Source organism: Cinclus cinclus, chromosome 2 (assembly GCF_963662255.1).
Source record: "Cinclus cinclus chromosome 2, bCinCin1.1, whole genome shotgun sequence".
NCBI lineage: Eukaryota > Metazoa > Chordata > Aves > Passeriformes > Cinclidae > Cinclus > Cinclus cinclus.
The window spans coordinates 104,860,681-104,872,885 of NC_085047.1; the positions used below are offsets into that span (position 1 = coordinate 104,860,681).

The 12,205-nt window shown below is 35.8% G+C and overlaps 1 protein-coding gene across 2 annotated transcripts in view; it reads left to right on the plus strand.

Annotated features, from left to right (window-relative positions):
* The window catches only part of POLA1 (DNA polymerase alpha 1, catalytic subunit), a 184,703-nt gene that overhangs the window by 143,839 nt on the left and 28,659 nt on the right, over window positions 1-12,205 (plus strand). For both annotated transcript variants that reach the window (XM_062488096.1, XM_062488097.1), the window contains one exon: window positions 309-405. In XM_062488096.1, coding sequence (XP_062344080.1) covers window positions 309-405 — 97 coding nt within the window. The remainder of the gene's footprint in view (window positions 1-308; window positions 406-12,205) is intronic.

Genomic DNA, 12,205 nt, shown 5'->3' on the forward strand with positions numbered 1-12,205 from the left:
TCATTTTCTTGCTAAGGCATCATTGTGATATGTGTAAGAATGGATAAATGCACTTTAAGTTTCTGTAAGAACTTACAAGTTTAGTTGATTCATAGTAGTGCTTGGTGTAAATTGTGAGGAAAAGTGTAGAGATGCATTAAGGACACTTTGTAGCACAATACTGATCATAAAGCTGACATGAATAGAACACATGAACTGTTGGAAGAAAACCAAATAGAAATAATCACTTGTTAATACTGGATTTAGAAATGGGTGCAGAAGACACACTTTTGAGTTGGATTTTTAATTGCTATCTTCTTACATTACAGTATTCTGATAAGGCCCTGTACACTCAGCTCTGCTTCTACCGATACATTTTTGATGTGGACTACGCAATGGATAAAGTGGTTACTGAGGAAGAAAAAGGTATGTTTAAAACTTTTAATTAATTAACTACGGTTTAGAAGCAATTCGCATGCTAGACACTAGACCTACTGGACTCTTCAAATCTGAACTATGAGGCTATAATCTAAAACAGAAAACAGAAGAAAATATGAATTTAGGAATCCCCTACAAAGGGAAATGCGCTCAGTCAGAGTTCACCACTTTAAGAATATATTATAGGTCCCCTTTCTTCTTTTGAAGTGACTTTGTTTTGGAAAATGTGCTTTTCTTGTGTGTGTTGCACCCTTAGAGAAATCTCTTCTCTTGAAGGACATGCTAGCTTTACTAAATAGACTAATTAAAATATGTACATAATTAAAACTTACATTCAGCTGTTAGTATTGAAGAAACACTTTTTATCAGGGAGAAAAATGAGGGCACCAGAAAAGCAGTAATGCTACTTGTCTCCAACCTCTCTTAAATAAAATACAGATTAACCTGATCTTAGGAAGATCTTTTTCTCTTCTCCCAATTACCATAACATTTCTGAAGTAAAACATTTCTAAGCCGTAACAGATCAATGGGTTTTGTGCAGCTAAGTGATTTTCAAGCTGACTGAAGAATATTTCTGAGAGTGGGCTAATGCTTGGAATTCTGAGAAAAAGACATGTTTGGGTCCCACCACTTGGCTGTGCCCTTTGCGGATCTGGGAAATGCCTGTGGAGAAAAGGTGCTGCTGTTGGGACTGTCTGTGTTCTGATGTCTGCTCTGCTGTCAAAATCATCCCCACCCCTGCCCTGCATTCTGCAGTTAAGTTACTGGGTGGTGATAAGAGATTAAATAAAACTCAGTCTTTCTAAATTTTACTGTGATAAGCCACGTATGTAACTGTAACCTCTTACCTAAAATCTGCTCAAATAAGCAAACAGGCTGCTTGTGGCCTGTTGTACTTATATTTCTTCTTGCAGAGATTCTCATTTGCTCTCCTAATCACTCTAAGTCAGTGAATTCACTCTGATGCTTGCATTTCACTGTGGCTTTATACATTTAAAGAAGTCATGGTGTGTAGTCTTGTTAGTCTAATAAATCTTCAGAGATGAACTGAAGGAATGTTATGGAGTGGATGCTACTGATGGCTGAAACCAGTCTGTGTGTAGATCTGTCACCTAGCATAAGGACATAAGAGTAGAAAACACTTCATGGGTGATCACATCCACCCCCCTGCCACAGCATTTCACTGCATTTTTCAGGACTCCAAGTTTCTGGAACTTCATTTGGCAACCTATGAGGTGTGGTTCTCCTGCTGCTGTTCCAAAGTGTGTTTCAGCCTATTGATCTGTGATGGCTAAAAATTCACTATAATTTTCACGTTCTAACTTGTTTGTGGCTATTTTATGGCCATTCACTAAAGGTTTATTTGTTTACAACATCATCTCCCTGATGTTCTGTGCTATGCTTTTGGAAACAGTGATGACATCTCTGGTTTTTTTTTGTAGCTAAGGCAGAGACACTCTTGGCTTTCTTTAGGAATAATTGGTCTCTGCTGTGTGATTCTTCCTCTTAGCACATTTGTGTGCAGTCTTTCCTAGCTTGAATTAATCTTTGGAGTATGAAAAACTAGAAATTATGTGGTATTTTAGATAGTATCTCTCCAGTGTCTTGTACACTGGAATATACTATTATACACTGTGTATATTTACTGGAATTACATCTTCTGGTGCTTTCTTGAGCCACCTATGTCCTGTTCATCACTGTTCATACCATTAATTTGTAGTGAGGTAATGATAGAAATCCTGAGGTTTGAGCAGGTTTGTTTTCCTCCTGGCATTTCAGCATCACGGGTTTATCCATATCTCAGGTTCATGCCATTTGTTTTACTTAATTTTCCGTGTTTCATTATTTTTTGACTGCTTAATCTCATTTGTAATAGTGGACTTCAAGGTTAATAAATTCTCTCTGAAAAATAGTATTGTGGCTTCTGAATTCACATAATTTACCACCTTCTGCTTTAATGGGAAAATGTTTCTTGGACCCTGACCGCTAAGTTCAATAAAATTAGTTTTCAGACTAATTCTTAAGGAATTGTGAGAATTCTAGAAGGACTTTCTTCTCTTGGGCAGTTAACCTTTCAGCATGGTGTATTTTTCCCTTTTTCATAGCTGTTTGAAAATTATTATGTTATCTTCTTCAGCAAGCCAGTGATTTCTGCCTTGGTGTTGCAGCAGGAGTCAAGGCCAGATAAATTAAATCTCTTAATTTTCCTTTGACAGTTGATTATCTTCAAAGCAATTGGCTATGTGGGTATGGTAAACTTACAAATAATTCTGTCCCATCCTCCAAATCTCTTTTGGGAGGAAGATATCTTTCTACAGTATATGCAGAATTTGACAATAATTATCCATGGCTATTTGTGACACCTTTTTATTTTATAGATACCAGTGTCCTCTGTCTTCTAGTAATGTATTTTACTGATGTGGTACACTTGATGTTAAACTGTGTAGGATTAAATCATTTTCACGTACCATTTTTGTTGTAGGTCTAAAATAGAAGTCTAGTGAACTCCCCTTTATAACATGAAGCTAGTGTTTATTTTCCCTTGTAGCCTAAAAAGATTTTGTTTCCATGACATCATTCACAAGCCATTTTGTCTTTGATCTGTGATCAGTGCCTTTATCAAAAATGGTAGCAAAATTTAAATGTAGGTTTGGTATTTTTTTAGTCTCTTATGTGTCCAAACCATTGCTTGACTGTACTTCGGGGTTTTTTTGCTTTGTTTTGGGTCATTTTCTTGAAGCCCAAATTGCATGGATTTCATTGTTTCTACCTCTTATTGCCGTTTTTGCTGAATTTTTAAACACCAGTTCTTCTTTTTTTGTAGATTCTGTTTATTCCTATTATCAGCTTTAGTTGTTATTTATCTTGGAATGTTCTTCTATAAAAAGACAAAAGTTGCGATGGCTAGAGATTGAATATATAAATCTGTTCTCCACTGTAGTTTGAAAGAATTCATGTCTTGTCTCATTCAGAACCTTGAGATTTTGCTACTAGTTCACTTGTATTTTCTGTTCTTGCCTCTTCAAGATACAGAATCTTAATTACAGAGCAGGTTTTGTTTGTTCAGCTATTTATACTGAAGGCCCATACTATTTATTGAAATGGAATCTAAAATAATAATTGTGAAATCAGTGGGAGTGCAAAAAGACATCCAAGCTGCTTCCTTTCCCTGCAAGAGGATCAACACCACAACCTACTTTTTACAGATGGGCTAAATTTAAAAAATCCCCTGGTAATGCAGGTTCTGCAACTTGGCAAGTTGTACAAGCAGTTTCTTATGGAGTTTGGTGTTCTCACTGTACTTACTGTAGAGAGCTGGTCTTGGTGTCTGAGGTAAATTTTGCTTTCTGAAGTTTTTTCTGTGCACGATGGGTGATACACTGTTCTCTTCGAGAGTGTTACACATTTAAAACATGCAATACTGCATTCTAAGTCTCTTGCAGTCTAACCTGTTTTGTGGAGGAGCAGAAGGAGAGTTTTCCACTTCTCTGTGTGTTTGGTTGTTGGGGGTTGTTTTTGTTTCTGTTTTCTTTTTTTTTTTTCTTTTTCTTCTTTTATAGACCTTCAGTAGGTTGGACCTGCCACAGAGGAATACAGCAAAAGGATTAATTAATATGTTTTGCAGACTCTTCTTCTGCTTATTGATACCAGTGTGGTGACTACAACATCGTTCACCCATGTTTTATTTGGGATCTACTGTAAACATTAGATAGTTATTGTTCCATCTTTTCCCTGTAAGAATCAAGAATAAGATGACTGGTCTGTGTGATGTTTTCTTGTTTCAGTGACTGGTAAAGTTACCTGTCAATTAACTATACCACCCAGGAATATTTGGATGATATATTGGTGGGTCTTTTGTCCAGATGTTTGGAGGATAAACTTCTGGAAAGTTTAAGGTCTGTTGTGATGATACAATTTGATAGGTTAACATTGTGATACAGTGCAAGGTTCTTAGTTGTCATGCTACAAAAAGTGAAATTCTGAAAATTCTGGGTTGTCTTTCTAAATTAGGAACAGTTGCACAGTTAGGTTAAAATTAATTTTGAGTATTTTGGTTAATTCTGTTTAATTTTGATGATTGCTATGCCCAAAGCCCTGATTTAAGATACCAGTAATACTAGAAGGGCTGTTTTGTTTTCAATTATTTTTTTAATCTGGAAAGGGAAAAAAATGCTCTATTGTGAGTACTAACATACTCAGCATATTTTCTGGACTTTCTGACAGTTTTTTTGACACTGGGCTGTGAGTTTAATCAGACATTGCTGCTTAGGTAAACAAGGAGAGCAGTAAAAAACAGCAGGAGCAGCAAAGTAGTAACATCCTCTCTTCATATAGATGAAAAAGGATGGGCCAGCTACCAGTGATTTTGAGCATTTGAGACCCAAATGAGGAGTATGCTCACTCTGTGTGTCAGCTTCAGAATGGAAACCAATGTATTTGTACCAGAATAGAGTGTAGTAATCTTTATCTCATTATTCCATTCAAACGTCGGTATTGTTAAATATTCAAAGATACTACTGTTTTCATTTTGCTTCTACTGCAGTAAAATGAAAACCTCTGAAAGTGAAGAGAAATGGAGCCCCCATAAAGTCACTACAACTACTACGCCTTGCACCAATGTCTCCAGTTCAGTTTCCCCTGACATCATTTGGCATCAAATAAAACATAAGGATGCTGCAGTCTACTTACTTACAATGCATTAGTATCACTGAGGCCGTTTATGGTGCTATGATCTTTTTGGAGAAGTGGGATATTTGTCATAAGATTTTTTTCTGTTCCACAGTGTATAAAAGGGCTGGAAGCTACTGCCCTTCAACTGTCCCATTTCTCTGAGAGGGAAGGTCGCAAATGTTTGCAAGACATTTAAGTATTTCAGAGACAGAAATTGCAGAGCTGCTGTGGTGGATTCTTTTCCAGAATATATTTAACAACCTGTGGAACTTTGATTCTGAAAAATCTCAGTATATACTCTTAATGGATAAGCAGAAGAAAATGAGCATAGGAGGAAGATAACTTTGAGAAAAGCAGTTAAATATTCCTGTGCAGCAGGGACATGCACAACTTTGAAGTATATGCTACTTTGTGGAAATAGAATGTAATATAAATATGTTTTGATCACACACTTACAGGCTGCAGTTTTGTAAAACCAAATGTATATTCAAAAGATGTTTTCATGCTTTTATTACAGCTTTTTGTGTGCACCTCACTCCACCCTTCCATGCAAATATCAAAAATCCCTAGTTTACTTTATGGATGAATAAACTGAAAAATTATGTTGGGAAAAAAGAAACTCTTCTGGGCTGTTAGACCAAGATGTAAAAAAAAATCAGCTCTGAATATTTGTGTGAATCCTGTCAGTTCAGTGGTGAGTGTTTTTCCTCAGTGTGTTCATAACTTTGTGTGTCAAGTAGCAGACTGAAGTGATTTTTTTTTAATAGAAGACATTTTGTAAATCAGAACAATTTGCCACATTTTTTATCAGTATACAGACAGAAGACTACAGCTAAGTACTTGTTGAAATAGTTAAGAAAGGGGATACAGTTTTCTACATGTGCATTCCAGTGGATGAAAAGGAGAGATAATATAAATTGTCTGGGTGCACCTGTGTTGTGTGCATTTATTTGTAGGATGGCAGCAGCTGAAACCTGGCCTGTCTCTTTTCAGAAGGAACAGTTCAACAAACAAAACATTTCTGATGGCATCACATCTCTAGGCACCATCACTAAGACTTCAGTTCACTGTAGTGATCTCCACATCCAAGCAAACAAAAGCTCCTCTGCACATTTGCTGTCAAGTACTTTGTCTTCCAGTCATGTTGTTTTGAAGAGACTGTAAAATAATCATTTTCAAGAATTTAATCTGAGTCTTTCTTCAAAAGCTTGTTCATTTTTCCTTAATGTGTTGTTTTGAAGAGAAAGACTTGAGAACATATTTTTAAAAATTTGAGTCACTCTTTCTTGAGTATTTTTAAATCTAACATTTTTGAAAGCAGAACCTACTGAAAATTATTTGCAATAGGGTTTTTGAGCCTTTTGATGTAATATATGGGCAGTTAGATTATATTTAAATATTAGGTTATCCTCCCCTAATGGATCATTCCTTTTTTTACTTGCATTGGCCATTTTTAAGATCTTAAGTGTAATGTTTCCTCTAATCTCTTTCTGTTCATGTTGTCTTTTTGTTAAACCTACAAAATCTAAATAAACCCCATTAACAGTGTACACTTCCATAACCCTTTCTCTGAGTACAAAATATAGTGGGTTGGTACACTTCTCTTGGAGTTAATTTCTCTACTTGTGAAGGAAATAAATAGAAATAATGAGTTAAAAAATAGAAGTAACAAGTTAAAACAGTTATAATATGTCTACAATGTAGAAAATCTGAGGCATGGGAGGAGTGCCTTTACTGTGTCTCAGACCACTGAAAAAAGGGTTTTGATTAATGACGACTTTTTTCCTTGCACATTGTATTAATGTTGCAGATAGGATGAAGTAGTAGCGTAGTTAATTTCTCACTCCTCATAAATTGGAATGGTTATCTGACCATGGGTTTTTGTATGTAGAAAAAGTGAACAGAAATACCCTCTCATATGTACTTCAGGATCTTTTCCTACTGAAGTATGAATAGGTGCGAGTCAAATTGTTATCTCTAGCCCAAGCAGTGCTGTCATCACTCTGGTGTAATCTGCCTCCTCCTTTATCAGTCCTCTTGTGAGTTTCTCTAAACAGAAAATATTTCTAAAACAGTTTTTTCTTCACTGTTTCTTATCTGTCTGAAACACTGACGTTTCTGTTTTGGAGACCTTTGTCTTTCTTGTTTTATCTCCTTGGTAGAGTTTGGGTTTGATTGTGTTTTTTTAATGGGGTCCAGTTCTGCTGTTGTATGCTGCAAGTCAGAAACGACAGCATTTAAGTGACTACAGCTTTTCATAGCAGTTTGCTCTTTTCTACAGAGAAAAGTGCAAAACTAGCATGTTTTTCCTTTTAGAAGACCCAAAAGTTTTATGGAGATGATGTTACTAAAAAAAAAAAGTTATAAATTCCTGTGTTTTAGCTACCAGAATTTTGACATCAGTGCTACTTCTGAAAAATTATTTTAGTAGAAATTGGAAATATAAATGTAAACAATTTAACTCTGTAAAGTGCATTCAGTGTATGTCTGCCTAGACATCAGAAAGATAATGTAAAGCTAAGGCTTAAAGAGATTTTTTTAAAGATACAATTATCTGTATGATTTTTAAGTCTCATAAGAAATGTATTTTAGAACTTGCCAGTGATGGCTTATAATCACTTTGATATTTTGAGGAAAATGGTAGCTTTAAACAGATGATACAGAATTTATTTTTAAAAATGTATTGTGCTTATACAGTTGATGGCTTTTATTTCCATAATGTTTTTTACTACATAATTATACATCTTAATTACGTAATTACCGTCATAATTATTATGTAATTACATGTAGTTCCACTAATTACAAAATCAGGAAGTGTAATTATCTACTAAAAACTTTCTGAAATCTTATTTGTTCACTAGAGATTATTTAAAAGACCAGTGACCTACTGAAGATGGTGTTGCAATGTTGTACTTCACTCCAGCACTCTTTTTTCCCCTTCCCCGTGGGCAGTAGAGTTTGACAGGGTTATGGAGGGGCTTCCATGTCTTTAATTATGACTTGCCTTGATATGAGGTTGGAGAACTCAACTGTGTTCCCTGCAAATTTAGAGCCTCTTAACTTTTGCCAGTGATACCTCATGTCTTTAAATTTAAAAGACTCTGCAGTCAAACATCCAGAAAGTTGCATGGTTTGAATGAACACCTTTGTAACATTGTTTGTGTTCTGGTTGAAGGTACCTGTTTCAGGTGTTTGATGTCAGGCATAAATATATTTGAGAAAGTTTGTTTATGGCCATATATATGTGGAGTCAAAGCTTGACTCCACAAAAAATAAAGGGAATGCAGCTGATTTCTCACGGTCCAGAGATTTCTTTTATTGTATAAAACTGCTTTTGAAAAAATTGTTTTCTTGTATTGATATGCATTTATGTCTGTATGTTGTTTTATTACTTACTGTTGCACATTCTTGTTTATAAATTTGTATAATCATGCAGTTTAAAACCAAAAATAGTTTGCTGCACGTTATAGAAGAGTAGAATTAATATTCAGGACAATCAATGGTTCTTTTGTCCTTGTATTAAAAGAAGATAGTAACTATATTTTCTATATGCTAAATAAATCATGTGCTGCCTGTAGTAGTTTGAATGAAAAAAGTACTGTAAAGTGTTAGATTTGGTGGTCTTTTTTCATCACAGGTAGCACTGTGATATATCAAAATGGCATCAGATTTCTCTCACATGCATTATGACAGCAAGCATTTATTTATTATGTCACAGTATTAAAATCACTAAGCACTATACTTTCAGTAGCAGAAAGCAGATTAAATATGAAGGGGATAATTTTTTAAAAAGTGATCACTAGTTGTGATACTAATAAAAAGAAATAAAATTGTAATTGATGTCAGAAGGGATATGATGAAAAAGAAACGTGAAGAAAGAGGGACACTGAAATTTCTTTGGAACACCTTTTGGAACGCATATGTGTTGCTCATGTAGCAGAGTGTAACTGTTCTGTGCTTGTTACATAAGGCATGGGTTTTTTTGTACACTTGCCAAAAGCTATTCTTAGCTCCCAAATTTGGCCTGGGTTTGCAGTTGATCTGAGTATGTCATCTTCTTGATATTAAATGTAATTACTTCAACTCACATCTCCTAAATATATGAGTCCTAAAGAGAAATTGTCTCCAAACCCATTTAAATTATATTGACCATTAAAAGAAATGCATGGAGTCATTTGTGAAAACAGGAGCCTTATTTAATCTCCAAGATTTAAATTATTGCTGCAAATAAAATTATGTTAATTATTATACTTACTGAAGTATAATAACTGCACAGGAGACATTTCTTTTGAAATATCTTTCTGTATCCTCAACAAACAAAGGATTTGTATCAAATACGTTATGAAAATATAGTTGTGCTCTTTTCTCTAAGAAATGGATGGAGATAATCTCTTATTTTTATTAAGGACTAGTAAGCCATGTAGAGAATAGCATAATGGAAAAATTTTGTTTTATTCCATAGGGGGCACAAAAATGGTTCATTATAAATGTATAAAAATGCAGTATAAGATAAATAAGTGTCTAAATGCAGCTTAAATTTGGTTTATTTAAATAAAAAATACTGCCTTCCATAAAGGAGTATTACATTTTGCCATATCTATATCAGAAAATTGTGGTGGTATCAATCAATCCCAATTGATGTATTTGTTTAGGAGCAGGGGCTGTTGAGCACTTGAAGAACCCATGGGTGTTGCTGCCTTGAAAGTAAGGAGTGCACAAGACAGTGTTTGGAGTACGTATTCCAGAAAAGAAATACCTGTTTGTCTCGTGGGCAGAGCCTCCACTTGCAGTTTTCAAGTCCCTCTCTAAGCAAAGAGACTCAAGGTCACTTCTTCTGTGACCTTGGTAGTTATTTTGAGGCTGATCCCATTCTGACAATCCAACTACCAAATTTCATGTTTCAGTCTAATGTGATTGGCTTTTGAGACCAGATAAGTCATCTGTGACAGGCTGAAATGTGGTTCCGTCTTTAAAAACAAAAATTACAGAAGGAAGTTTTTATTTCCTGGCTTGTCCCTCTTCTGGGAGGGGACCGAGATGGGTACAAGGGGTAGCGGGTCAGGTTTGGGAGTATTTTATTTTTATCTGGCAGGAACAGGTTTGGATGAAGTTGGTTTGATCCTGCAAGAATTACAACTGTTGAATGCATATCAAAATGTTTTCCTGTCTTATATTATTTAACTCAGAATATAATAATGTAATTGTTTTGACATGAAAACGTTACATACTGTGGTATTTTTACTTATCTTTAAATAGACATTTTTCACTTTGTGTGAGATGCACACAGTAAGACAAAAAATGAATAAAAAGAAGTGAGTGACAGCCTAAGCTAGTTTATTTATATTATAAAAACAAATAATATTTGACATTAATAGAATTTTGCAGACCTGGAATTAAAATATTTAGCTAGTTATGGTATTGTTTTATATTTCTAATGTGACAATATATGTTCATAAGCTTACAGTAGCACATTCGTCAGATTAATATTTTGAGATTCTGTTAGCTAGCCATGGTGGAGGGCAAAAAAGCATTAAAGGGAGTTTTTTTTATTTTTTGATAGAGCTGAGCCTGTATTTTTAAAACATACTTCATGAAAAATAGTGGCGAGTGACCAAAACTAATATAGCTAACATACTTAGAGCATTAACTGCTGTGTTTTTAAGAGTAGTGGTAAACTGTAGTAACCAGGAACATGATGTGGAATATTTCGTACTTTAGATTTTGTATTGTACAGGAATGAATGGGTCTGAAATTGGTTATCATGAATGCAATGGCGTGATGACTTGAGATGTAATTCAGTTATTTTGAGTACTACTTAATTTAAGAGATCTAAAGTGTAGCTTCTTGTTCGGAAACAAGTGGCATGTGTTTTTTGAATGCTCTTGGGGATGGTGACTCCACCACGTCCTAGGGCATCCCATCCCATCCCCATCCCCATCTTCACTTCTTCAGTGAAAAAATTTTTTCTGACATTCAACCTGAACCTCCCCAGGTGCAACTTGAGGCCATTTCCCCTTGTCCTGCCATTGCTTACCTGGGGGAAGAAGCCAACCCTCTCCTGGCTACACTCTCCTTTCAGGGAGTTGTGGAGAGCGATGAGGTCTCCCCTGAGCCTCCTTTTCTCCAGGTTTAGCACCCTCAGCTGCTCCTGGTAAGGAGCCATGCACCAGATCCTTCTCCAGCTTTGTTACCCTTCTCATGACACAGTCTTACAAAAAAGAGAAAGAAACAGAGGGTGTAATTTGAAGGTTTCGTTTCAGAAAGTCTGGATGCAAGTTTGAAACCACTATTTCTATTTTTTCCATTTTTGCTCTCTGAAGATTTATTTATTTTCCCACTTAAGTCCTATTTCAAGTACCTCAGTGATGGAAGCAGCCATAAAGGTGACCTGGCCAGAACTTAAAAATATTTTTTCAGTTTTTCAGTAAAAAACAGGAACTCTGATAAAATTCAGAAATTACAGTGAAGTGTCTGTGCCTTTTTAAACTTTTGAATACAATCTGAAGACTTTGCATCCTTTTGGTTTTATTATTGTGTTGTTCTGGCAGATTTTGAACAAGAGAAGTATTCAGTCAGGAGCTCCTATTTAGACAAAACATGCATTTTATTTCAGTATTTAGTCTATTAACATATGAGCATGTCAGTAATTTCTACGAACATGTTTAAATTTTGTTCTGTTAAGCCATTTAACACTAGCGATTTTTGATACGTACACATGTTGTCTGTGCTGCAAGTGACTACTAATGCTGCACTGACCCATAGGAGTAACAAATATGCTTTGTTTCAACCTGAGCCTCCAGGACACAGTTTTGCCTGTGGTGTCTGTGGGTTTTTGGGCAGCTCTGATGTGTCCGACTGCTGCTTTTGATGCTTTTCCATTTCCAGCCTCTCTGCTGTCCTGGAAAAACCACTCTCCCACTCTCTCAGCTCTTCCAGCATAGAAACATAGAATGGTTTGGGTTGGAAGGGACCTTGAGGATCACCTAGCTCCAGTCTCACTGCCATGGGCAAGGAACCTTCAACTAGACCAGGCTGGCCAGCCAGTCTGGCCTTGAACACTTTCAGGGATGGGGCATCCACAACTTCCCTGGGCAACCTATGCCAGTGCCTCACCAAC